The 26,870-nt window shown below is 43.8% G+C and overlaps 1 protein-coding gene and 1 pseudogene across 2 annotated transcripts in view; one reads left to right on the forward strand and one right to left on the reverse strand.

Moving 5' to 3' along the window:
* LOC110218096 (glucose-6-phosphate exchanger SLC37A2-like) overlaps nt 1–23,497 on the reverse strand; it is a 39,079-nt gene extending 15,582 nt beyond the window's left edge. For both annotated transcript variants that reach the window (XM_078147120.1, XM_078147121.1), the window contains exons 1-9: nt 23,439–23,497; nt 5,789–5,870; nt 5,254–5,338; nt 3,488–3,566; nt 2,802–2,937; nt 2,407–2,483; nt 1,822–1,988; nt 715–752; nt 159–308 (exon numbers count right to left, since the gene is read on the reverse strand). In XM_078147120.1, coding sequence (XP_078003246.1) covers nt 159–308; nt 715–752; nt 1,822–1,988; nt 2,407–2,483; nt 2,802–2,937; nt 3,488–3,566; nt 5,254–5,338; nt 5,789–5,870; nt 23,439–23,497 — 873 coding nt within the window. The remainder of the gene's footprint in view (nt 1–158; nt 309–714; nt 753–1,821; nt 1,989–2,406; nt 2,484–2,801; nt 2,938–3,487; nt 3,567–5,253; nt 5,339–5,788; nt 5,871–23,438) is intronic.
* A 1,555-nt stretch (nt 23,498–25,052) lies between these two features.
* On the forward strand, nt 25,053–26,304 carry LOC144454377 (reticulon-1-A pseudogene; annotated as a pseudogene).
* The last annotated feature ends 566 nt before the right edge of the window (nt 26,305–26,870 follow it).

Consider the following 26,870-nt stretch of genomic DNA (forward strand, 5'->3'; position numbering starts at 1 on the left):
ATAGTGCCAAGGGACTCCCTCATCACTGATCTCAAGGCACCAGCTCTAGGGCACCCTGTTCTGCTTAACCCCTTACAGAAAGAAATCTCTAGAATAACCACTCACGCACTAGTCTACTCCTTCACCACCTCCACCCCTGCTAATCCTCCCTTACTCACCGGGATCCTGAGTGCCCCTAGGAAGCTGATGGCCTCAAGCTTTTCATTTGATTCCTTGGAACATCCAGCACTTTCAGTTCTACTCTTCCTCTCAGGGCAATGCCCAGCCACTAAATCCAGAGATGTACCCCGGTCTTCATCAGGCCCATTCTGAACACAGTGGGGAGAAGTCCTTTAATGTGGGGAATGAGGTTCTGGCACTCCCCCTCCCACAGAATGGAAATCCCGGTTTACTCACCATTACCTGAGGGGTGTGGGACATCCCTGACTGAAAGGAATAGACCCTAGAAATTCATGGTTATATATAGACCCTCTTATAGAACTAACTGATCGGCTATGGCTGGCCCTGGTTCTGATGGAGATGTATGTGGTAAAATGTGAAGCAGGAAATGAGAGGTAGAGATTAATCAAGTCTCTTTAGTAACTGACTGGTTTCCCAACCACCCTTCTTCCTACTAGCCTGCTGCTTCTAGCAACTAAATCTCTGGAAACCAAAAATAGAAAGGAATGAGGAGAACAGGGTCACCTTTCAGCTTCTTGTGGGGTTCATACTCACATGGTGCTGAGGTGGAGTACAGTCCACATCTTCAGGGTCTGAAAGGAGAGATGGGGATCAGAGTCACAGAAGGCCAGGCCCTATCATTCCTGAACATCCTCATCCCTTCATTCCTTATTACTGGGCTCAAACAAGTTCAGAGTTTTGGGGCTCTACCCTTTAGTTATAAGGAGGAGGAAAAGAAAACAGTAGAACTTAAAGGAAGGGAATTGGGAGGCAGAAGTTGTTCCATCGTTTCAGTTGTGGCTGACTCTTTGTGACCCCATTCAGGGTTTTCTTAGCAAAGATATTAGAGTGGTTTGCCATTTCCTTCTCCAGCTCATTTTATAGATAAGGAAACTGAGGCAAACAGGATTGTCCAGGGTCCCACAGCTAGTAAGTGTCTGAGGCTGGATCTGAATTCAGGTCTTTCTGGCTCCAGGCCCCATGCTTTATCCACTGCACCACCTAGCTACTTGGGAGGCAGGAGACCTGGATTCTAATCCCCAATTATCTCTAGCTGGTTGTGTGACTTTAAGCAAATCGTTTCACCTTTTGGTATCTACTTCTTACCTGTAAAGTGGAGATATTACTAACTTCCCTACCTGCATCACAGGACTGCTTGTAGGAATCAGATGAAATAATGAATGTGAAAGTGTTTTAAAAAGGAAAAAGGCCCATAAAGCAAAGCATTGCCAATTGCCACATCTTGAAATAACAACAGTTCTCATTTCTCTAGCACTTAAACATTTGCAAAGTGCTTTATATATATCCATTGTCTCATTTGATGCTCACAAAGCTGATGGGTTTAAAGCCAAGAGACCTCAATTTCTAATCTTGTCACTGTCACTTATTTATGACCAATGACAAAAGACTTTTGAAAGTCTTAGTGTTATCATCTATAAAACTGAGGTAATGCTAGCCCACCATGTACCTCACGGGATGGCTATGAGGAAAACACTATAAACATAAAAGGGCTACGCAAATGCGAGTTAACATTAGTCATCTCTTTTTCTCAGCCCCTTAAGTATGGGGAAAATCTTCAGGCTAGAAAAATAAAAATTTAGTGTGATGCTTATTAGAGAATCCTGGGAAAGGAGAAAGCCCAGGAATTAGTTCTCCACTCACTCTCAACAAGGAAGAAGAAGCTGATGAGGCCCATGACAGCGATGACAATACCAGGCATGATGAAGGACAGGCCCCAGGCTGAATCCACCCAGATACCTGCAATCAGGGAGCCCAGTATGTTGCCCACAGATGTGTGGGAGTTCCAGATACCCATAATAAATCCACGCCTAGAGATGGAAGGAAGAATATGAAGGAGGAGAAAGGAGGTAGAAAGGTTAGCAGCCTAACCCTAGGTCAAGGAGCTAATCGAGAATTTCATGAGGTATATCTCATCTGATGAGCTCAAAGCACCTCACCAAAGGGGCAACTGAGGCTGTTAGCAAGGAAGGGAACTGATCTGTGTCACCTGGTCAGATACGAAGAGAATGGAGGGATCTTAACACCTTCCAGATGAGTCCTCTCTCTACTTAGTCCCACTACCTTTGAGTCCCAAATGCAATTACCCCATTATCCTTCACCAGTGAAATCTTCCACCAGTGAAATCCATACCCACAGCTTGGGGAATTCTCTCTCTTCTTCTTCTTCTTCTTCTAAGCACCCTCCAGTTCCCATTCCTCCCTCCCTTCTCCCCATGCCTATACTCACTTTCCCTTCCCAAACCAGTTACCAATACAGGTCACCACTGATGGCCAGCCTGTAGTCTGTGCCAGTCCATTAAAGATCTACAGGAAGAGAAGAGTTAAGGAAACATGAATGATGGGCACAGATTAACTTCAAGGGTCTGGAGCTGAAAAGCAGGGAGGAGAGCAAGAAGTTGGGAATGAAGTTCTGCCCATACTACTCAAAGACCATACACAAAATCTTCACAGAGCTAAAAACAAACAAAACAAAACAAAACAAAATGCCCTTCTGGTCCTATATCCTCCCAACTAGTGATTAAAGAGCAGAGAAGACAGGCTGGATTTAGAGGAATGGGAACAGGAATGGAGGAAGAATTGGGGCAGGAAAATAAATCTGAAAAAAGGGAAGGGAAGCTGTACCTGGACAAGTACAAAGTACCACAGTTGGTGAATGTTCCAATAATAAGCCAGGCCAAAGAGCGAAGTGAAAATCCCACTCAGCAGCATTCCAGCAAACAGGTAATAGCGGAGGGGAAGTCTCTCCCCAAAAATTCCACTGAATAAAATTAATTATTTAATCTCAAAAAATATTCAAGTCATAGCCCAGACCTGCCAGACTCATACCTGGTCTCCTCCCCAGCTCCACCTACCATTAAGGTAAATGTTTCCTAAGGAATTTAGAGATCTAGATTGTAACAAAAGAAGGGCTCCCCTCAACATTTTTATCCAGATGAAAAATGATTAATCAAGGGCAACCCATAAGTCAGAAAGGGGGCAGTCTGAGGTGGCAAAGGGGCAACTCTGCCTTTTTGCCTAGAGATTAAAAATCACTGATCAAAGGCAGCCTTACAAGGGAAAACAAGTTATAAATAGGCAGCCAGCAGGGAGAAAGTAAGGAAGAGCCCTATGCCTAGGGCATTTTGTCTGTGGGGAATGTTAAGGGTTGATTTGTATGTATTTGGTCTCTGCATTAGCTGAGACACCTCCTTGCCCATCTTCCTGGCACATCCTTGAATAAATGTACTAGTACTGACAAAGATACTTAAGTCAAGAAAATTATCCTGATTTACTCTATGCTGGTGATGGCTCTGTCTCTCCCTTAATACCTGATGAACATGCCAACAGCATAGGCAATCAGAAAAGCATCATCCACACCCCCCAGCAGTTGCGAATAGTTGTCCTGATCTGGAAACAAATGAAAAAGATGCCTCCTCATTCAGACTGCCACAGGATGGGCAGCCTTTCTCAACTCTCCCAGCTACCACCACCACCAATTTATTAATGAAACGTTTATTAAATGTATATGCCAGGAACATATAGGTCTAGCCAAAGACTTAAATCCCTGCCTTCAAGGAACTTACATTTTATCCTGAGAGACAAAGACAGACAGACAGACACACACACACACACACACACATATGGAGAGAGAGACAGACACAAAATGGATACAAGGTGATTTTGAAAAGAAAGCAGTAGTAGCTAGAGGGAGAGAGTGTCAGGAAAAGTCTACTGTTGAAAGTGGCACTTCCTCTGGGCCTTGCAGAAAATTAGCAATTCTGAGAAATGATGGTGAGGAGGATATGTACTTCAGTCATGGGTATAGGTGCAGAGATGGAAGATGACGTACCTTGAAGCTAGAAAGCCAATTTAGCTGCACTACAGTGTTCAAAAAGTAAGGAATACATAATAAAGCTGTAATGGTATGTCAGGGCAAGATTGTGAAGGCTTTAAATGCCAAGCAGGGGAATTTACATTTGATCCTGAAGCAAATAGGGAATCACTGGAGTTTATTGAATAGGGAAGTGACATGGTCATGCCTGCCCTTTACGAAAACAAGTTTGGCAATTGTGTGAAGGACGGATTGAACCTAAATGGTACCTGAGGCCAGGAGATCAAATAGATGATTACTGTAGTAGTTCAGATGAGAGGTGATGAGGGCTTAAACAATTGGGGTGGCTTTGTGAGCAAGGAGAAGGTGATATATGTCAAAGATGTGGTAAATGAGTGGCTATGTAGGAATGAAAGTGAGGTGTTATAGATGACACTGAGGTTGCAAATTTAGGAGATGAGAAGGATGGTGATGACCTTGACAGAAATGGCAGAGGGGTAGGGGGTATTAAGGGAAAGAAAGAGTTCTGTTTTGAATAATTTGATCTTGAGATAGCTACAACACATCCAGTTAGAAAGTTCTGATGATGCAAGATTAGAGATCAGAAGAGAGACTAGATCTGGATATAGGTCTTAAGAGTCATGAGCATAGAGATGGTAATTAAATCTATATGAGCTGGTGAGGTTGCTAAGACAATACAGTACAAGATGACAAGAGGGTCCAGAATACCCACAGTTAGGGGGCATATCGTGGGTGATAAGCCAGCAAAAGAGACTGAGGAGTACTCATACAAGTGGGAAGAAAACCAGAAAGAGGAGTATCATAACCCAGAGAAGAGAGAGAGACAGTGTCATGCTGCAGAAAGGTCAAAAAGGATGAGGATTGGGAAAATATAATAAGATATGGCAAGCAATCACTGGTGACTTGAATAGTGCATACTACATCCATACATATAGGACACAATGGTAGGTGCTGGGAAACACACAAAGTTAAGATAAGACACATCCCTGTCCTCTTAACACGTACAGTTTAATAGAGGGATAAGACACAAACACAGATAAATATAACTTCTATTACTTCATAAGTGCACTGGATAGATACAGGACAAAGTACTAAATCTCAATCCTGTATCTTCCCAAGGGGCCAGTTTTTCACTAGTCGTCACAAAGCCCATCCACTCCTCTTACTCAAGGCAGAGTTTGGGCAAGTATTAAAGGTAGAGGGCAGAAAAAGAAGAGTGGAAAGATGCAGCCAGGCTCTTACCAAATGGAGCCCAGTTACACCACGTGGTGCTGTTGGAGTCATTGTTGGGCCTTTCTAGCTCTGAACAGTTTCGATGCAGCCGGCTCTGAGGAAGCAAAGGATTAGCCTGAGAGTCATCCGCACTGACAGAGAGGCCCAGCAGCAACAGAACCCCGAGCCTCCTTCATCCCCAAGATCCAATCCCACCCAGTCAGATTCTCTAGCCTAACTTCTACTCAAAACATACTGCCCCTCCCTGCTCCCAAAGCCTCACAAGGCTTCCTGGTCTCTTGTGCCTACACCTCTTGTCTGATACCTCATGCAAAGTAAATGCACATGAAAAGTGAGGCAAGGGGAACTATGGAAAAGGGGGCCTAGGGTGATGTGGGAGGAGCCACTTTCCTTCTCAAGGAGACTGGGAGGAGAAAACAGGTGCCAGATACCTGTCTTTTAGAACTCTGGGAGCACATCCTGCTAGCCAAGGGTATTCCCAGCATAGGGCTGCTTCCTCCCACAAGTCACTCTAGGTCTTACCCTGGCTTTTCCCTGGCCTCACCTTGACAACACTGATCGGCTTCCTAGACATGTGGTAACAGGTGTAAATGAGAAAGGTGAGCAGCAGAATAAGGCCCCGGTACCTGTAACAGAATGGGATAGGCATCCTCGTCAACAGAAAGCAGTTGTAGTTGGCAGCACCAATCCACCAGGATCCAGAAGGCCAGGATTCATGACACACACAATTCCATTCTCTAGTCATATCCTTGGGTTTGTAACATGATTCCTCAGAAAGAGCTCAGTAAAGAACTACTTGGTCTAGAAATTCACAGAAGTAAATCAAAAGCTCTAGGAATACTGAGCTGGAATTCAAAAAGGCAAGAGGGGAGACAGTGTTCATTGCTATGCCCAGAAGTGGGACTCAAGACTTAGGTAGGGGGAGGGGATGATAATAGCCAATGAGGCTCCCACCTACTGCTCCATCCCCAAATTATGCAGTACCTCTCAGCAGGGCTGACTCATTATTATCACCATGGACCAAGATTCCTTCCTGCCCATACCTTACTCTACCTTCCTTCTATTGTCTCTTTTTCTTTCTTTAAAATAGAGGAAAGAACCTGGGTCCACCTTTATGGGAGCAGCTTAGAAAAGCAGATTTGGGGCCATTTTGTAGACTAGTCCTGGTGATAAAGGAGGAAGACTCCCAGAATGTCAAGCAAAGACTTCTCTCCAGAGACATAGAGATAGAATGAATTTCTCCCAGCTATAAGATGTACTATAGCAGAGCTTAGACTGTTCTCACCATTACTATACTCAATATCTTTTTCCCCTTATACCGTTTGGTTGGGACTGTTTTCTAGGGCAGGTTTTCTGAGCCTAACTATGTACCCAGTTTCTCCGCATCGTAACCATCTATTCCAACTAAAGATATTCACACTATATTCTCCAGCTGTGCTTTTCTGCAATTATAGGGGCATCTACTTTTTAGGATTATGGCTCTATAGCTAGAAGGGACCTCAGAGGTTAACTTTTTAACCTAATCGTTTGGTTACGTGAATTGCCCAAGGTCACAGAGGTAATTAAGTGGTAGAGCTGGGATTTGAAATCAGGGCCTCCGAAATTCAGCACTTTCCACTATACTATGTTGTCTCCTTACAAAGAGTTCTCAGGAAACTGAGGCTCAGAGGGGGAGAGGGTCCTGGCATGGGTCAAGCACAGAAAAGTACCAGAGTCCTGCCTAATCCCAACCCAGCCTACCTTTGCCTTGCCTTCAAAGACTTTTTGTCTTTCCGTCTGTAGCTCGTGTACCTCACATAACCTGATATTCTCCTAATTCGGTGCACTGGCTAGGAATGGAAAGAAATCTGCTCAAAGTTTCCACTGTCACCTTCCTGCCCCATGGCAGGGTGTCAAGGAGTGGAATTCAGGTCACTGGGTCTGAGTCATTGCTTTCCTGGCAGGCAGGGCAGCCCCGAGGAACCAAACTAAGATAAAAAAAAGGGGGGTGCAAGGAGAGCAAAGGTCATGACCATAAGTACCTTAAGAATCTGAGGAGGGGGAGGAAATCCTTGGAAAACTTTGTGACACGATGGGGAACTCTCTGGACTTAGAAGCAGAAGTGATCTGGGTTTGAATCTTGCCTCCAACACTCAGCAGCTGTGTGACCACAGGCAAAGTACTCACCTGTTCCAACCTCAGTTTCTTCAGCTATGAGATGGAGATAATCATTTTTGTACTACCTACCCCACAGGGTGTTGTGAAGAAAGCGCTTGGTAAACTCTATAGGACTTTATAAATGTGGGTTACTACCATCATCTCTACCTATATGTAGCTCTGGCACCCCAAATTCAGTGGGTCCAAAACTGAACATTTTATCTTCCTCTTCCCCCCACAAAAACTTTGCTATTTCTGTTCATGGCACCATCACCCTCCCAGGCACCAAGGTCCTTCTCCCCTTACTTAAGACTATTGCATAAACAAGCAATGGAAATAACATCAGAGAGAAAGCACTAACATTGAGGATTGGGAAAGACTTCCTTCAGAAGGTGGGATTTTAGCTCATACTTGAAGGAAGCCAAAAGTCAAGGATGAGGAGGGAGAGAATTCCAGGTATGGGGGACAGCCAGTTAAAAGGCAAAGAGACAAATGAAGTTCTGGCATAACAGTAAGCAGGCACTTACAAATACTTTCTGGATTGAACTGGTGACAAAATGTTCTGGACCCCCACCAAAAGGCACCTGGTTAGTTACTAGAATGGCAATAGTGCTTCCATTCCAGAAGTCCAAGGGAAGGCCTCAAACTGCCTCCTGTTGACCTTCTTCCAAAGTCCAAGTTGGTCACCCAAAGGGAATCTGAATAGGATACCTGGCTGGATTCCTTGAGGGAACACATAGGCAAAGGGAAAATGCAGTCCTGTGGTAAAAGTACATTGGTGGGGGAGGGGGGGTTGTCAAAAGGCCTTAAAAAGAGACTTGCTCTCTGCTAACTAGATGTGAGAACTTAGACAAGCCTTACTTCCCAGTGTTATAGTTGATACTGTAAGAATTAAATAAGAGAATGTACTGAATATGAAAGTATTTTTAAAAGTTAATATAGCTAGATATGGTGATGCATGCCTATAATCCCTGCTCCTGAGGTAGACAAAAGCTGGTAGATCACTTGAACTCTGGAATTCTGAGTTGCAATAGGCTGAAGCCACTTGGGTGTCTGTACTAAGTCTAGCCTCCAAATGATGACCTTGCAAGAGTAGAAGTAGGGGAGGAACCATTAGGCTGCTTAAGGAGGAGCAAACCAGCCCAAGTTGGAAATGGAGAAAGTCAAAGCTTCCAAGCCAATTAGCAGTGGGATTGGGCTATGAGGAGCTACTGTAGCTTCCAGCCTGGTTGAGATAAAGAGACCTAGTCTCAAAAGGAAAAAGCATTAAAATAGTATACAAATGAATAATCATTCAGTCCATGAACAGTTATTAAGGGCCTAAAATATGCCAGACACTGTGCTAAGCACTGGGGATATAAAGAAAGTTAAAGAACAGTACCTGCTCTTAAAGAGCTCATAGTCTAATGGGAGAGACAATATGTAAAGAACTATATGCAAACAAGCAATATACAGGACAACTGGAAATAATCAACAGAGGGAAGGCGCAGGAATTAAAAGGCATCAAGAAATGCTTCCTGTAGAAGGTGAGATTTTAGCTGGGACTTGAAGGAAGCCAGGAAAGCCAAGAGGCAGAAAGGAAGGAGAGCATTCCACATACAGGAGACAGCCAGTGAAACTGCCCAAAGGTAAGAGATGGAGAGTCTTGTTCAAGAAACGTCAAGGAGGCCAGTATTGGACTATTTCTTAATATTATCTTAGCTTCATCATAGCAGATCTAGAAATGACTTTAGCAGTCATCCACTCTAACCCCTCATTTTACAAATGAGGAAGGAAACTGAGGCCCATGTCAACAAAATTAGGTTAGACTCCATGGCCTTGAAGATCCTACCAGCTCTAAATATATGATCCTATGATATCAGAGATGTTAAGTGACTTGCCCAAGGTCAGACAAGTAAGTATGAGAGGCAAACTTGAACCCAGGTTCTCTGACTCCAGAATCTATGTTCTTTCCAATGTACTATACAGAAGCTTATCATGTCAGCTGAGTTGGGCCTGACTAGCCCTTTACCTAGGAGTCCCTTAGAAAGGACAAATTATATTCATTTCCCCTAGGTTTGTCCCTGTTGACCCTAAACTGAGCTTGGACTCACCTGGACCCTTCTAGAGCCTTTGCTTACTTTTATACATCCCTATTCCTGGGCTATTACTGGTATCTTATCCTGCCAGGTGATCTTCAGAATCTCCCTAAGAGGGGCAGCTAGGTGGCTCAGTGAATAGAGTTCTGGCCTTGGAGTCAGGAGGACCTGAGTTTGAATCCAGTCTCAGACACTTAACACTTACTAGCTGTGTACTTAACCCCAATCACCTCACCAAAAAGAAAAAAAAAAAGAATCTCCCTAAGACAATTCAAAGTGAAGTGATTCTCTTTCCTGGCATGGTGCTAGTATACTGTCTAGGTTTCACAGGCATACAACAACAAGGTCAGCACAATGGCTCTGTAGACCTTCAGTTTGGTAGACAGTCTAATACCTCTTCTCTCCCACACTTTCCTTTGGAGTCTCCAAACACTGAACTAGCTCTAGCAATGCATGCATCAATCTCATTATCAATGTGTACATCCCTAGATGTACTGCAGAGAGTGCAACTACTTTGAGCTGGCCATGATGTTCAAATGCCAAGTGTACACTTGCCTAAAAGACTATTTTATGGAGAGCTCACACAGGGCAAGGGTTCACATGGTGATCAGAAGAAGCAATATAGGGATACTCTCAAGGTCTCAAGATCTTAAGACCTTTGGAATTGATTGTGTGACATGGAAGACACATGCCCAGAATGGCATGCCCTCATCAGAAAAGGGGCTGTGCTGTATGAGCAAAGCAGAATTGAAGTAGCTCAAAAGAAACACAAGATGTGCAAATTTGGAGAATCCACCCCGAATGTTCACATGGACTATATGTGCCCAGCCTGCAGTAGAGCATTCCAAGCTTGTCTTGGTCTGATCAGCCACAGTCGGACACACTACAACTTGACTCTGACATAGTGATGTCATTTTGGTCCCCTTTGAGAACAAAGGACAGCAATCAACCATTACTACTCCAAAATAAGCTGCACTGGGAGTCTTGGTGTCTATTATCATCTGTTAGTAAATATTTATTAAGCACATGTGTACACATTGGATAAGAACTCATAGAGCTTATAGTTCAAGTACGTACAAAAAACACAAAGAGGAACAGCTATAGGGCAGACTAGATACTAGTCCCTCCCCCTACCTTCTCCTGCTGCAACCCTAACCACCAGGATTTTTTTCCTCCTCAGTATAGATTTCCAATTCCTCCTATATTTCCAATTCTATGACATCCTTCAGTTCTCCCCTAGCCCTAAACAGAGTGATCTAAGGCTCTAGCACAGATATCCCAGTGAATGCTGGTGTCCTAGTTCCACATGGCATGACTTCAGGACAGAAGGACTGCCTCTTTCATTCAGCATTGCCTAAGAAGCCTTGGCATTCGCTTCTACATCAGTCTGTCATAGGAGGCCAGGCAGACTTCTATCCAACTATGTAATGGGGACAACTTCCTAAAGAGTTCCCATTCCCTTGGGGCAGCTAGGTGGCACACTGGATAGAGAACCAACCCTGAATCAGGAGGACCTGAGTTCAAATCCGGCCTCAGACACACAACAGTTACTAGCTATGTGACCCTGGCCAAGTCACTTAACCCCATTGCCTAACTAAAAAAAAAAAAGAGTTCCCATTCCCAGCACTATGGACATCACCCCCTATTCTCAGGGACAAAGGGCCAAGATGAATACTTTTGACAAACAAGTCTATAATCAGTGCTGACTGGTTGATTCATCACCCTCTCAACCCCACCAGGAGCAATAGGGACAACTATGAACTTTGATTGTGAGTTTTATAGCTGGTAGGTCTTACTACAACTATTAGACATGGTCAAAAACAAGTGTTACAGAGCAGTCAAGAGTTAGACCCTCCCCCAAGAACAACCCAGGGACAGGATTAGAAGAGCATGCTGGTAAAATCTTGCCTCTGCCACTTACTATGTGACCTTAGCAGGGGGGTACAGGTGCCAGCTTAAATTGGAGCTGATTGTCAAATTTTCAGTGCGACCAGTTACACCTTAGAAACAGCAAAGGCTACAAATCAGGGAACTTTTTTTGGTTGATTTTTGGTTGATTTGGTTGATTCTCTAAACTTTAGAAAGCAATGTATTAAAAATGCAGGCTATTATGTACATTTTTTCACCCAAGACAAGCAGTTGTTAAACACTCACCAGCATACTCCTAGATCTTAAGCAAGTCACTTTTCCTTTTTGGGCATAATCTCTAAGCCCCTTTCTAGCTTAAAATCTGACCCTACAATCCTACCATTTACCACCCCCACTACAGAACCTGACATCCAAGACAACTTGCAATGTGACCTGAGGCCTCGTAATACACATGCTTTGTAACTGGGTCTCTTGCATTCTCTTTCTGTTCTTTAAGGTTTCCTGTCTGACCTCATGATGGGTCTCCCCTAGGAATTTAGAAACTTTAAAGCTAGAAGGAGCCAAGGAAATAGACTAGTTCAATTCCCTCGTTTATGAATATAGAAACTAAGTCCCAGGGAGTAAAGTGATTTGCATTAGGCTCACACAGCAAGTTAACTGCAAAGCCAAGTTAAGAATCCAGATCTCCTGACCATGAGTTCAATTCTCTTCCCATTCCAGCATTCTGCCTCTAAAAGCCAGGCCATTGGAAGGGAGAGAGGTCAAGATACTGAAGATAAAGGTGATCATGGTTAGTCAGGCTGGAGATAAAGAATGAAAGCTGAGTCAGGAAATGGCCACTGGCTGTGACTGGCTTTTTAGCTCACAGGTTTTAGCTCACTCCCTGTAACAAAGTGAAGCACCCACAGGTTTCACTTCTATTTTGACTCAGAGAAAGCAGGCTCCCCAAAGATTGTCAAGGAAAAGAAAAGCCCAGAACGCAGACAACTATGAGCTAGAAGGCTCCCACAGGACTACCAAGAATAGTGGCAAGTTTGTCTAGGACCCAATGGGTTCTTCCCTAGAAGAGGACCATGGCCTAGGGGAAAAGCCACAACAGTGCCAAGGCATTACTAGGCCAAGCCATACGCCATGACCCTTAGTGCTTTGTAAGCAGGAGGTATCACTTTATCTCCTTCCTCCACACCCCTAGTAACCCTGGAACTAAGGGTTACTGAATAACCCAGTCAGATCTAGGGGCAGCTTGGCTGTTTACAAATTATAAGCTGACAATCCAACTTCCTAATTCTAGAAATGGAATCATTTTATCATTCTACTTAAGACTGCACTAGAAATGCTTCTGGAGTTGTAACAAGAGGGACAATCTATCTCAAAGTAACAACAAAGAGACCTTGATCCCAGGAGATTAGGGAGGGTGGGAAGAGGGAGAGAAGAACAGACTTAATTGTCCCAGGGCCTGGGCAAGTTAAGCTGGCTCTCCCTGCTAGGTTCCTTAACCACCTTCTGTCACCTGGTCAGCTCAGCCAGTACCTCAAACCTTTCTCCCTTCCCCTAGGGACGTGCTTACTGTAGTCCCCCCAGACAGCATAGCAGCCAGGGATGCCCACTGTACTGGAGAGGGAAGAGACTAGAAACAGCTGCCATGTGCCAGGCAGGGGTAAATATGGCTGCAGGCCACCTGGGCAAGTGCCAGAGAAGAGATTAACTCTATGACCAATCCCTAGGTGTACCTGTTCCAATGGTCAGCAATTCTAAAAACTAGAAAGAAAGGGATGCAAGGCTTTATCAGAGCATTCTGATAAAGCTTTGCCTACTAAGCCCCCGGGTCAACCAGAATAGCTTCCCAAAGGGAGGTTCTAGGGGGGTAGTAAAAATTAAAGCATAGACTAGAGCAAACTCTGGAAGACAAGCAGAACCAGTGGCCCAACCTTTACCTCACCAGTACTTTAAAGTGGAAACAGGATTGAATTCAGAATCTAAATCCAGGCTTTGTGACTTAGGAGCTGTGTAACCTTGGGTAAGTTCTTCCATCTCTCTGGACCTCAGTTTCCTCATCTCTAAAATGAAAGGGTTGGACTAGATCAGGAGTGGGGGAACCTGTGGCCTCGAGGCCACATGTGGCCCTCTCAGTCCTCAACTGCAGCCCTTTGACTGAATCCAAACTTCACAGAGCAAATCCCTAGGGCGGCACTTGAGGACCTAGAGGGCCACAGGTTCCCCACCCCTGGACTAGATTATGTCTATGGTCTCTTCCAGTTCAAAATCCTAAATTCTCAAAATGATTCTTCTAAAGCCAGGCCAGGCCAGAGCAGGACTTGAAAGGCAGCCCTGGTAAAATGTACAAGACCTTTCAGACAATCAGCCCAGAGTATGCTCAGTCACCCTTTCACTTCCCCTAACCAGAACTCTGTGCCCTATCTATTGCCATGGCACACAGAACCAGGATAGACAGAGAAGGCCACAGGCCTAGCCCTGAACATTGTCTTTCCCAGGAAGGCTACAAATGAAACAAAAGCAATTTCAAGATCCTTTTAGGTAGGTTCAGAGGAAAGCAACGAAAACAATAACAGTAACAACAATAGCTAGATTTTATATAGAGCTTTAATTAGCATTAGTCCCACTTTACAGACGAGTAAACTGAAGTAGGCAGAGGTTAAGTGACTTGCTCAGGAGCACACAGCTAGTAAGTATCTGAGGCAGGATTCAAATTCAGGTCTTCCTAACTTCCTGCACCACCTATGAGGAAAAATTTGAAGAACTAGGAATGACTACTTTGTCTAAAGAAGGAAAGGTTGAGCTGGAGAGAATCTGAATCACGAACTGCCTGTACCTAAGTAAGGACTGTCATAAAGACACCACCAGCTGCACCCCATTTCCGTCCAGAACAGAATGAAAGAACTTTAGCTGAAGCTTCAGTCTGAGCATTCAGTTCAGACAGCTAGGATAACTTCGAGACCGTGAGCGTTGGCAGACATAGAAACAGGTGACAAGAGATTAAGTCACTGAATCTTTAGATGATCAATCCAGGGCCAGAAGGGGCCTAAAAGGCGATCCAGTTGGACTCTCTCGTGAGAGATTCAGATTTAGTGTTCCCTCTGAAGTGCTTTAAAATAAGATAAACCTTCACCTCTCTGGGATAATGGAGGTAGGATGTGATAAGATGACCTCTTATGATCCCTTTCAGAATTCTATGGAAATCCATGCTCTAAGCTCCAACCTGTGTGAGCATTCTCTCCCATCCCACCCCATACACTGTGCTCAGACCCTCCTACTGTGGTGTAATAGAAAAGCTCTTGACTCAAAAGGTAGTCAAGGGGCAGTTAGGCAGTGCAGTGAATAGAGCATGGGCCCTAGATTCAGGAGGACCTGAGTTCAAATCTGGCCTCAGACACCTGACACTTACTAGCTATGTGACCCTGGGTGAGTCACTTAACCCCATTGCCTAGCCAAAAAAAAAAAGGTAATCAATCAACAAGCATTTTGGGGCAGCTAGATGGCCTAGTGGATAGAGCCCTGGAATCAGGAGGACCTGAGTTCAAATCCAGCCTCAGACGCATAACACTTACTAGTTTTGTGACCATGAGCAAGTCACTTAACTCCAATTGCCTCACCAAAAAAAAAAAGCAATCAACAAGCATTTATTAAGTACCAACTATGTACCAGACATTGTGTTATGATCTAGGGAAGCAATGAGAGAAATGAAACAGTTACAGCCCTCAAAGAGGGCATTGTAATGGGGGAATACAACATGTATAAATATATACAGAATACATACAAAATGAATACAAGGTAGTTTGAAAAGGAAAAGCACTAAATCCTGGTTTCTGGTTATGTTAAACAAGTTTGGCCATGAACAAGTCACAGTCTCAGCCTTATTGGCCTCATTTAGAAAATGGATCTTCACTACATACCTCACAGGATTGCTCTAAAGAAAACATTTTGTTAACCTCAAAGCACAATTTGTTATTGTTCAGTACAATTCTTAGTGACCCCATTTAGGGTTTTCTTGGCAAAGATACTAGAGTGGTTTACCATTTCCTTCTCCAATTCATTTTACAGATGAAAAAACTGAGGCAAACAGGGTTAAGTGACTTGCCCAGGGTCACACAGCTAGTGTCTGAAGCCAGATTTTAACTTACAAAGATGAGTCTTCCTGACTCCAGTCTCAGCACTCAATCTACTGTGCCACCTAGCTGTCCCCAAAGCACAATAGAAATGTATAGTTATTATTATTGTCTGTCACTTTTATTGTTTTCATCACCATCACCATCATCCCAGGAGAAAGAAAGGCTCACAAGGACGGTTTCATTTTTGCCTTTTACTCCCACTTCTTAACATAGCAACTTGCACATAGTAAATGTTTTATTGTTTGTTGAATTTTATTAAAAATGTTATCTGTCCTGAAGAGGACTTTTGCATTCATTCATTTATTCATCCATTCATTCATTATAGTTTATTAAGAGCCTACTATGTTCCAGGATAAGGCAAAAGGGCAGATGTCAAAGGAAGATAACAACAGTTCCCAGTGCCTTCCCTGACCCCACCAAGGCCCACCCCAATCTCCCTAACCCTGAGGCTCCAGATCTCTCTCTTCAGTAATACCACTGACACAGTTCTGATTCTGCTCAATCCCCTCTCCATTCTCATTACAGAAGAGAGAATCATCAACTTTCACCACCAAATAAAGACCCTTTTTCCTGTAGGGCCAATATAGCTTTTCATAAGGACAGGAGAACAAGGTTTGACTGGACAGGGTACACCACATGGTCAGTCCTGCTTCCACAACTGATTGTGAAGCCCCAGACATTTATGTATATGAATCTCCATGCTGAGTAGAATAGAAAACAGGAAGCTGGGGTGAAGGGGGGTGGTAGCTGATGGAAATGACCTCCTTCAATCATGAGACTTGGGGTGTTAGGGACACTGTCATATCCATGAGCCATAACTCCACTAGCCTTTCCATGTGGAAATCTGGCCCAAAGAAGTCCCTCTCCTTCCTCTTCAGAGCACCCCATGATTGTGGGAACACCTAGGCTAAGGAAATCTTTTTTTTTTTGAAGCACTAACAAGGCCTTATCAATTAGGCAATGCTGTGTCCTGGAAAGAATGTAAGACTTGGAGTCAAAAGAACAAGGCTTCAATTCCAACTCTACCACTTATATGACTTCAGGCAAATGACTTAACCTCTCTGGGCCTCAGTTTCCTCATCTATAAAAAGAGGGAGTTGGACCAGATGACATCTAGGATCCCTTCCAATTCTGAATCTATGATCCTGTGATCTTCAAAATGACCACAGAAATCGGAGAGGAAACCTGTGTGGCTCTCATCTGGGTCCTCTAAGATGAAATGAGATTCAGTATTGGGCTTTCAGAAAATATACTCTTTTTACATCAACTACCCAGCCTTGACCTTCTCTGAAAAACAGAGTTAAAATGGGCATTTCCAGCTTCTAGCTATGTCTGTGTTCATCTTACCTTCTTCCCTGCTTCTTCTCTACCTACTTCTCTTTACTGCTGAACTCAGTGAAATTCTTTTTCTCTCTCCCTCCCAGTCATCCTCTATCTAAACCTTTATAGCCTATCCCTTATGGAGGTATGTCATGTGAGGCATAGGCCAAAAAGACACACAAATATCAGCCACATAGATCTTCAGAGGCATTCCAACCAGCTCACCCCAAGATGTGGTGTGGCAGGCAGGCAGCCAGTCAGGCGCAGTATTAATGAATGCCAAGGTCTTCTATTCCTCTTAGATAATGACTCAGGTGCCACCAATCATCCTGTCTGGGTACTAGGGCTCTCATAGCTGAGACTAGATGCCACCTAACATGGAGACCAAAAACATGGATGATCAGGTGATCAGAAACTGCCCACCTGCCCTAGGTAAGCATCATTTACAGACAGATGATCTCCACATCTCCAGGGAAAGTATAGCAGGAAAGATTCCAACTAATCTTTCTTTCCAGCTTTACTTCTAACACTCCCATAAAGTAACCCTACAAACTACACTAAAACTCAACTTCCATCCTTTCCCTAAACATACCTGGCATTTGCAATCTCAGGGGCTTTGGGCATGCCACCCCCTAGGCCAGCATGGTTACTTCCTTCTGGCACCTTTTTACATCCCATACCCCTCCAATTTCTCTCACTGTATTTCCGTCTACTAAAATTCTATTAATCCTCAATAGCCCAACTCAACAGTCAGCAAAGAGAAGTGGTCTTTACCTCCTCTGAGTTCCCCTACAACATAGTATACATATCCTGGTGCTACTTACTACATTCTCCTTTGTATAGCAGTTATTTAAATGTAAATGTCACTTCCCCAACCAGAAGGTAACTTTGAAGGCCGGAACTAAGGACATATGCCTTTCTTTAAAACCTTCTGCTCTCCCTCTCCCTCCACAGTTTAAGCATATATTAGAGATGCCATGAATACTTGTGGAGTGAACAAATGAATAAAATGAAGATAAGATAGATAGCTAGTATCTATTTAAATAGCTAGGTTTGCAAAGAGCTTTTCATATGCTATCTTATCACAACCCTATGAGGTAGGTGCTATTATTATTGTGCCTATTTTACTGTTAAGTAAACTGAGTCTATGAGAAGTTAAGAGACTGGTCCAGGGTTACACAAGTCTGAGGCAAGATTCAAACTTAGTTTTTCCTGACTCCAAGTCCAAAATTATCCACTGTACCACCTAGCTGCCTCTAACTGGGTATACCACCCAAATAATTCCTAGAGGACATAGGGGCCAAGAAAACAGGTACCTCTGGCAAGGCTGCTGGTGTTCCTTCCAACCCCAAACCTTCCCTTTAGCTCTTCAGCCCTCTTCCAAAATCAAGTTTTCCCTCCCTTCTCAGTGCAACCCTGCCCATGCCCCTGACAGAGCCATTTACCAGGGAGCAGTAAAAAAGAATGAAGAATTTATTGTCAAGGGAAATAATGAAAAGGGGGAAGAATAAAGAGAGTCTAGCACTTCCAGACTTCAAACTATATTATAAAGCAGCAATCATGGAAAAACATTTGGTATTGGCTTAAAAATAAAAAGTAGATAAAAGAATAGTCTAAACAAGGAAGAATGAGAAACAATGAAATTCAATGACCCTGTGTTTAATAAACCAACCAACAAGCAAACATTAACAGCTTAGGAAAGAACTCCCTACTTGATAAAAAAAAAAAAAAGAACTATTGAAAAAAGTAGAAAGCAATTTAGGAAAAATTAGGCTTAGGCCAATACCTTACAATGTATCCCAAAATAAATTATAAATGGATATGACATTTCAAATTTCAAAGATTATACTATAAAAAAAAATTTAGAAAGAGAAGCAGATCAAATAGCTATGGGTAGGACAAGCATTTTTAACCAAACAAGGGTTAAAGGCCAAGATAAATAGCAAATCGACAAAGATAAAATAGGTAACTGATTATATGAGCTGAAAAGTTTCTACACAAAACTTAAAGCACCTAAGATAAAAAGAAAAGGGGGGGGGGGGAAGCCTTCATAGCACATTTCTCAAATAAGGGCTGGATATCCCAGATATATGGACAACAAATTATAACTAAGCCTAAACACTTTTCCCCAGTAGATTAGTGGTCTAAGACAGGGACTAACAGTTCTCAAAAGAATTGCAAACTGTTAACAACCATAGGAAAGAATGCTCCAAATTACTAACTATAAGAGAAATACACATCAAAACCCTGGGGCTTTACTTCACACCCAGAAAATTAGCAAAGACGACAAAGACAGGAATAGTCAATGTTGGAGGGGGTTGTGGGAAGACTGGCACAAAAGTTCAGGGACTGATGGAGCAGTGAATCAATACAACCGTTTAGAAAAGCAATTTGGAATTATGCAAATAAAGAGATTGAAAGGTCCATACCCTTTGGCCCAGAGATTCTGCCACTACCTTATACCCCAAGGAAGTCACCGATAAGAATAAAGTCCCTATACAGGCCAAATATTTATAGCAATATTTTTGTGGTAGGAAAGAACTGGAAACAAAGTAGATTTATCATTGATGGGGGTATGGCTAAACAAATCGTGTTACATGATGTAGTGGAATATTATTCCATGCTTCTGCAGGAAGCTAGGTGGCACAATGGATAGAATACTGGGTCTGGAGTCAGAAAGATCTGAGGTCAAATCCAACTTCAAACACTTACTAGTGTGATCCTGGGCAAGTTTCTTAACCTTAGTCTGTCTCAGTTTCCTCAGCTGTGACATGGGGATAATGACAGCACCTATCTCACAGGGTAGAGTTGTTGTGAGGATCAAATGAGATAATATTTGTAAAGTGGTGCCAAGGTTACCTGTTTTCCTGGCCCCTAAGTCCTCCAGGAGTTATTTGGGGGCATACTCAGCTAAAGGCAGCTAGATGGCACAATGGATAGTTTTGAAAGCCAGGAAGTCAGGAAGAACTAAATTTGAATCTTTCCTCAGACATGTGTAACCCTAGAATAGTCCTTTAACTTCTCATGGCCTCAGTTTACTCAGCAGTAAAATGGCATGATAATAATAGTATCCTTAGGGTTGTGAGTACAGTGCCTGGCCCTCAGTGGGAGTTATTTGGTTATTCCCTACTCTCCACTGCATTACCACCCCCAAGAAACAACAAATATAATAGGAAAAGATTTACATGATCTTATACAAAGTGAAGTAAGCAGAGCCAAGAAGACAACATATGCAATAACTACAAAAATATAAATGGAAAGAACCACAAAAGAACTAAAAGTGAATATCACAAAACTACAAAGAACAAGCCTGATGCCAAAAAGATATAATAAGGCTCCACCCCCACTCAGTTCCTTTGCAGAGCTGGGAGGTCTTCTAGTACCTTGCACATATTTTCAGATTTTTTTAATGTATTAGTCAGTTTTGCTGATTCCCTTTTTTTTTCTTTAAAATATTGTTTTTCATATGGGATAGCACTTTGGGAGTTTAGCAGAGGGAAGGCTGCTGGGAATAAAAAAAAATCCATAAAAGTTCATTTTTTAAAAAAGCTTTTATCACTCCCTTACTATGTGCAAAGAAAAGAAACAAGCTTAGCAATAAGGTCTCAATAAGGTCTTAGCAATAAGCTAAACTCTTGCCTCATTTCAGGCTTCATTTCTTCTTTCAGCCTTACAATCCATACACCATAACCTTTACTATGAGAGGGCATCATAAGAATGAGTTCTGGATTTGGTGGCAATGACTCTGTAGCTAAAGTAGCTAAATCTCAGTTTCCTTAAATTGAGAGTAATAACTATGTATTGCATTATCACAAAAGTGTTATGACATTTCAGCTAGGACAAGGTGTACACAACGTTCCCTTTGGGTTTTTATGATACCACTTATCTGGCATGATACAGAATTACCTCATATTTTTATCTTTTGGGGTGTGTGTGGATGACAGGGACTGTGTTTATCTCTTGCATCTCCCACAGCCTCAGTTCTGTCCTGTCTATAGTCACAGGCAGCATTAAATATTTGTAGCTTGATTCTATTCTGTTACTCCTCAGAGTTTAATATACCCTTTTGCCACCTAGCCCAATCATGTGAAAATCTTTGTGATACCTAAAGCTCTCCAGAGAGAAATCCTACAAAACAACCTTTAAGAATCCTATGAGAAAATCCTTCCTTTTCTTCTTCTACCCTAAATCTTCTCCATTACAGATTATCTGTTCCTTCAAAGGTCTGGATATGTCCATCAGTGAATCTAGTGGACTGACTGTCCTATCAACTCCCTTCTTCAGCATTATACCCAAGACAAGGAAGAAGAAAAGGACTAAGCTGACTTAGGACCAGCAGGGCACTCACTCAGTTTAAGATAACTTTGCTATTGGTTTGGAAGTCCTGCCTCACTGCACTGGATTTCAGAGTTGATCAGAGAGATATAACCTGATCTGCCAATAATCAAGGTGACCTAGATTTGTGTTTACACAAAGCTCAACAAAGGCCAAGCTCCCCCTATTAAACAGAGATTGTCCCCAGGTTCTTTCCAGGGACAAAAGGAGGTAGAATAACCTGCAATTCACTCCCAATGATCACACAGAAACAGTATGTGTAGGTGACTTTCCCTGATCTCCAGATTATGCTGCCAGGGTTCCTTTGGGTCATCCTGGTCCAGGGGATGAAAAAACCAAACAACAAACAAAATTGCACCTTCCTCTATAGTGTTTTTGAAGTTGTAGGTTTTATCCTCCAAAAGACTCCCGGGGTCAAGACAGAAGGAAAGATTGAGATAGCAATTCCAGACTTCCAGGGTCACCACACCCAAGTTCCCAAACCCTATTGACTGCTGTTTTGAAAGGGGCTAGGTATACCTGAGACCAAAGTCAGGCCTCAATTCAAATAACATTTAATTCTAGAACTGTATCTGCTTCTTTCTAATTTGTAAACCTTCCCCAAAGCAGGGTCCAGGATTTATTTTACCTGTCTAGCTAGGCTTATGGGACTGTTCCCAGATTTGTGCACCCTAGCAAACCTTGAAAACTGAATCCGTCTGCTGGAGGTATTGACCTTTCCCTGTAACAGATGGAACTTAATATCAGGAAATAAATACCTAGGAGCTTTATAAGGCAAATAAAATACGTGCATTCATCCATGGTGTACCCTAAAGGTGTCTCCCTACCTTGCCAGCTAGTAGACCCTAGCTCTACCTATCTCTTTGACTCCCGGTGAGTATAAATCCTTCTCTGAAATTTGACCAATTCGTTTCGACCAGCTGAAGACTGACTAACCCTGAGGAGCTTCCTGAGGTGAAGATATATTCAATTGGTCTGACTGAAAAAAACTGGAAGACTAGGGGTCCTCCAAAGATAGCAGTATGTGCACATGTGTTGGCAAGAAAATCTAGTTGAACATCTTGCCCTATTACTTCCCTGAGAGGCAAATGTGGGGTAGTGGAAAGGTGCTGAACAGCTAGATGGGGCAATGGATAGTGCCCAGCCTGGAGTCAGGAAGACTCATCTTCTTGAATTCAAATCTGGCCTCAGACACTTACTAGCTGTGTGACCCTGGGCAAATCACTTCACCCTGTTTGCCTCAGCTTCCTCATTGGTGAAAAGAGCTGGAGAAAGAAATGGCAAACTACTCCAGTACCTTTGCCAAGGAAATTCCAAATTGGGTCAGGAAGAGTCAGACACCACTAAAAATGATTGAACAACAAAGAAAGGTGCTGAACTTTGGAGTCAGGAGTCCTGAGCCAAAATTCACATCTTTGCTACCTGTGTGATCTTGAACACGTCATTCTCTGAACACCTTCCTCCCTCTGTAAAACAGCGATAAAATACCATTGACCTTATAAAGTTGTTTTGAAGAAAGCACTCTGTAAACCTTAAAGCACTATATAAACGTAAGCTGCTGTTGCTTCGCCAGCTTCTGGTGCTCCATAAAGTGGACGATAGATTTTTTTCGGAAAAGAGGTTTGTCCTTCCCATTCCCCAACCCCCCCCCTCCCCCGTGGCTAGAGGAGCCAAATAAGTTGAATTACCCAAATACTGGCAATTAGTTGGTGAGGGCCAAGTAGAGAAGCAGGAGCTACATAACCGGGTGATAAATCTGTGCTTTGTTGGCATGTTCCTGTTTTCTAATAAAAAATAAACTAGGCTCCGAGGCCAGTCAATTCACATCACATCTCCATCAACCCTCATAACCTCTGCCTCACCTCTCCTCCCACATTAGCCACTTTTATTCAATCATAGGCCAAGAGAGACATCAAAGAACTAGCCAAGCAGAACTCCAGCGAGCCCTCTCAAGCATTTCCATTACACCCTGAGTTTCCCTAGGTTGTGAGTCAAAAATAGTAGCCTAGGTGCTTCGAAATCTTCAAGCAGAAGGGTGCCTAGATTACCATCACCCTCACTCCGAGGGTTTTCACTACCCGCTCCCAGAGCGCGCTATACCCACGTCCCATCCCAGCAATTCCAAGGCTGGGACTCTGACTGGCCGCGGACCCGCGCTGTCTTACTGGGACAGCCGGCCTTGATATCTATCAAATGACCATGAAAGGCTAGATCTCCAAAGATTCTCGAGCCAGGGGATGTCACGCCTGGAGACACCCGACGTTTGCAGACTCAAAGTTGCCAGGCCCCGCGGACCGGCCCCCATCTCCTCCCCAAAATCCTTACTCACCAGTTGTCTCTGGAGAAGGCGCGGAGGAACCAGATGCCGGGAGCTAGGGAGCTCCGCATGGTGCTCAGATAAGGGGACTGGCTACTACCCTAAAATGGAAGAAGTAGGTGCCGGAAAGCTGGGAAAGTTTACCTGACGGAGGCTGCAGAGCCGGATTTAAATGTACCGCCGGCTCGGCCCGCCCCCGACCCCCAAGGCAAAAGCTAGCTGACCCGGCCCCCTTGCTTTGTCCCGCCCCATGACTGTTCCCCCAGGGGCAGGGTCAAGGCTCAACTGCCCCGCCGCAGCCCCAGCCCTCTCCCCTATCATAACTGTCCCCCGCATCCCTACCTCCTTTCTGAACTCGGTTAATTCGGCCTTTATTTTCGCCTCCCTGGCTCTGGGGCCTAAGGACCTCTATCTGCCCGACTTCAACCCTAACTTACCCTGACCTCTCCCATTCCACCCCAGAACTCCTACACTCTCTGGCCTGGCTGTTGGGGAGCCTACTGAAGTAAGCCCACCAGCATTACCTTTCCCATAAAGTGCTTGCCCTGCATCCACATCCATTGTCTTTATCCCTTTCCAAACCTTCCCCAGAAAGGCAAGGTACAGGATGTTGCCTAGGTGGGACAGAGGAAACTATGGCACAGAAACCTGGGTTTGGGAAATGTTGAGTTATGCCATGATTAAAGTGAGATCAGAATGTCCAGCTTTACTCTAGTCAAATCATATAACTAGAGCTGAAGGGAACACAGAGGTGATCTAGCACACACCCCCCCCTCCGTTTCACAGATGAGGAAACTGAGGCCCAAGAAAGTTAGTGTATGTACCTCCTCATGACTGATAGAAGAATCATTCCTCTTGACTATAATACTCTGAAGGGGTTCAGGGACACCAAAAGGAACCTGTGGGTTACTGGGGGAAAATGCATCTGTAAAATGGATTATAGGCTGTGAGGAGGGGCTGTGAAGCATTTAGGCCAGAGGCTGAGTCCCCACACTGCAGAAGGAATGGTAGAACACACACACACAAATAGAGACTGTCAGGGGCAGCTAGGTGTCGCAGTGGATAGAACACCAGCCCTGAAGTCAGGAGGACCTGAGTTCAAATGTGGCCTCAGACCAAACACTTAACACTCACTAGCTGTGAGACCCTGGGCAAGTCACTTAACCCCAACTGCCTAAAAAAAAATTGGAAATAAACAGAGACTGTCTACACAGGTAAAAAGGAGAGAAACAATTTGCTATTTTCCTCTTCTATTCCCCCTCTCCACCCCCAAAATGCTGGAGGATAGTACATAGAGTTAAAAGAAATAAACCCAATGGCAAGAATTCCAGTTATCAGGCTTAAAGACCCTGAATGATAGGTTTGTCTGGCACTAGCCCCAAGAGTTAAAAGAAATAAACCCAATGGCAAGAATTCCAGTTATCAGGCTTAAAGGCTCTGAATGATAGGTTTGTCTGGCACTAGCCCCAAGAGTTAAAAGAAATAAACCCAATGGCAAGAATTCCAGTTATCAGGCTTAAAGGCCCTGAATGATAGGTTTGTCTGGCACTAGCCCCATAGGACCAAGCAGAAAAAGAATATTAAGAGTCATAAAACCTAATGGGTAAATACCAGACAGCTAGGAGCATGGGTACACAGGTAGAAACAAAGGAGACAGTGCAGGAACAGGAGGTGCAGGACCTTGGTTGGGGCCCATGGTGGCTTTTGGAGGGGGAGTAGGAAGGGGGCATTGAAGATGGGAGGAATCAACTGTAAAATAGGGAGGGTCAGGGCAGAAAGGGAGAAAAGGAAGTTTTAAAAGGGTTTTCTTTTGGGAAAGGGAAGATTACTTAGCTTTGGATCAGTAGCACCTACTACAGCAAAAAAGGCCTAGAGGAAAGTAAATGAGGAAGGGAGATAAGGAAGACAGGAGAAGAGGGCAGTACATAAATCCTTTAATAGAGTAATGGTCACTTATACTGCATGAAAGAGGTTAGTGCCAATATGAAGAATTTCTGCAGGAGCAGGAGGTGCTGGAGAGGAAGTCGGCCGCCAGAATGACTGAGGCACCGCTGCGGGCCAAAGCCGCCTCACTCTTGCATATCGAGAGCTAGTTGGTGACGCGGGCCCCCCCGCAGCCGAGGAGCGGCAGCCCCGCTGGAAGCCCAGCCCGGTGCTCCCGTCCTCACAGTCCCCTCCGCCCTCTGCCGCCGCTGCCACATCCCTGGAGGAATACAAGCCCCCTTCCCGCCCCGCGACTGCGCCCCCTGCCTGGACCCCGAGCATCCCGGCCCCTGCTGCGTCCTCCTCCACTCTGGCCCAAGAGCAGAGGATCCTCGGGCTCTGCTGTTGTTGACCTTCTTTATTAGCAAGACATTAAGAAGACAGAAGTGGTATTTGGTGCCACCTTGTTCCTGCTACTTTCGTGTCAGTATTCAGCAGTATGAGTGGGACAGCATACATTGTCCTGGCCCTGATTTCTGTAACCATCAGCTTCAGGGTGTACAATGGAGTGATCCAGGCAATTCAGAAATCTGATGAAGGTCACCCTTTAGGCGCCTACATGGATTCTGAAGGTGCAGTATCTGGGGAGTTGGTTCAGAAGTGCAGCAGTTCTCTGCTTGGTCATGTCAAGTGCACAAAGAACTCAGGTGCTTCTTAGTTGATGATTTAGTTGATTCTTTGAAGTTTGTAGTATTTATGTGCATCTTTACCTATATTGGTGCCTTGTTCAATGGCCTGACCCTACTGATTTCACTGTGATTTCACTCTTTAGTGTTCCTGTTATTTATGAAGGGCATCAGACCCAGATTGAATAGGACTTGTGAACAAGAATGTTAAAGATGCTATGACTAAAATCCAAGCAAAAATCTCTGGAATGAAATAGAAAGCTGAGTAAAATCAGCAATAAACACTACTAGGAATTCATCATTCAGGGGGAATTTTCATTTGGATTCCATGGAAAGAGTCTGGGGAGAATGGAGCCTTGACATTGCAGAGCAGTCTCACAAATCTTTATTGTTTAGCAATACAGTGTATGAAGAAAAATATTTGTTTTGACTGCCATGTGTTTCATCATCTTAAGTATCATAAGCTGCTATGTCTGAATTTCAGCTATAATCATCTTTGTTTATCTTTTGTGAGGCACAGGCTCCCACACAATGATCTGAGAAAGCTGTACATTGGAGGTAGTCTTGCTATATTTCAGGAAGCTGTATAGGAGGTGGAACTGACAGGAGAACCCTTTCACAGTTTGTGCCCTGTGTATGATCTGTGTAGAATGATGCAGATTTTCTAAAATAAAATGTTTAGAGTCATCTAGGTGGCACAGTGGGTAAAGCTCCAGCCTTGGAGTTAGGAGGACCTGAGTTCACATCCACCCTCAGACACTTGACATTTACTAGCTGTGTGACCCTGGGCAAGTCATTTAGCCCTGATTGACTCACCAAAAATCGGGGTAAAAAA

Source organism: Phascolarctos cinereus, unplaced genomic scaffold, assembly GCF_003287225.1.
Source record: "Phascolarctos cinereus isolate Bilbo 61053 unplaced genomic scaffold, phaCin_HiC Scaffold_726;HRSCAF=1367, whole genome shotgun sequence".
NCBI classification, from domain to species: domain Eukaryota; kingdom Metazoa; phylum Chordata; class Mammalia; order Diprotodontia; family Phascolarctidae; genus Phascolarctos; species Phascolarctos cinereus.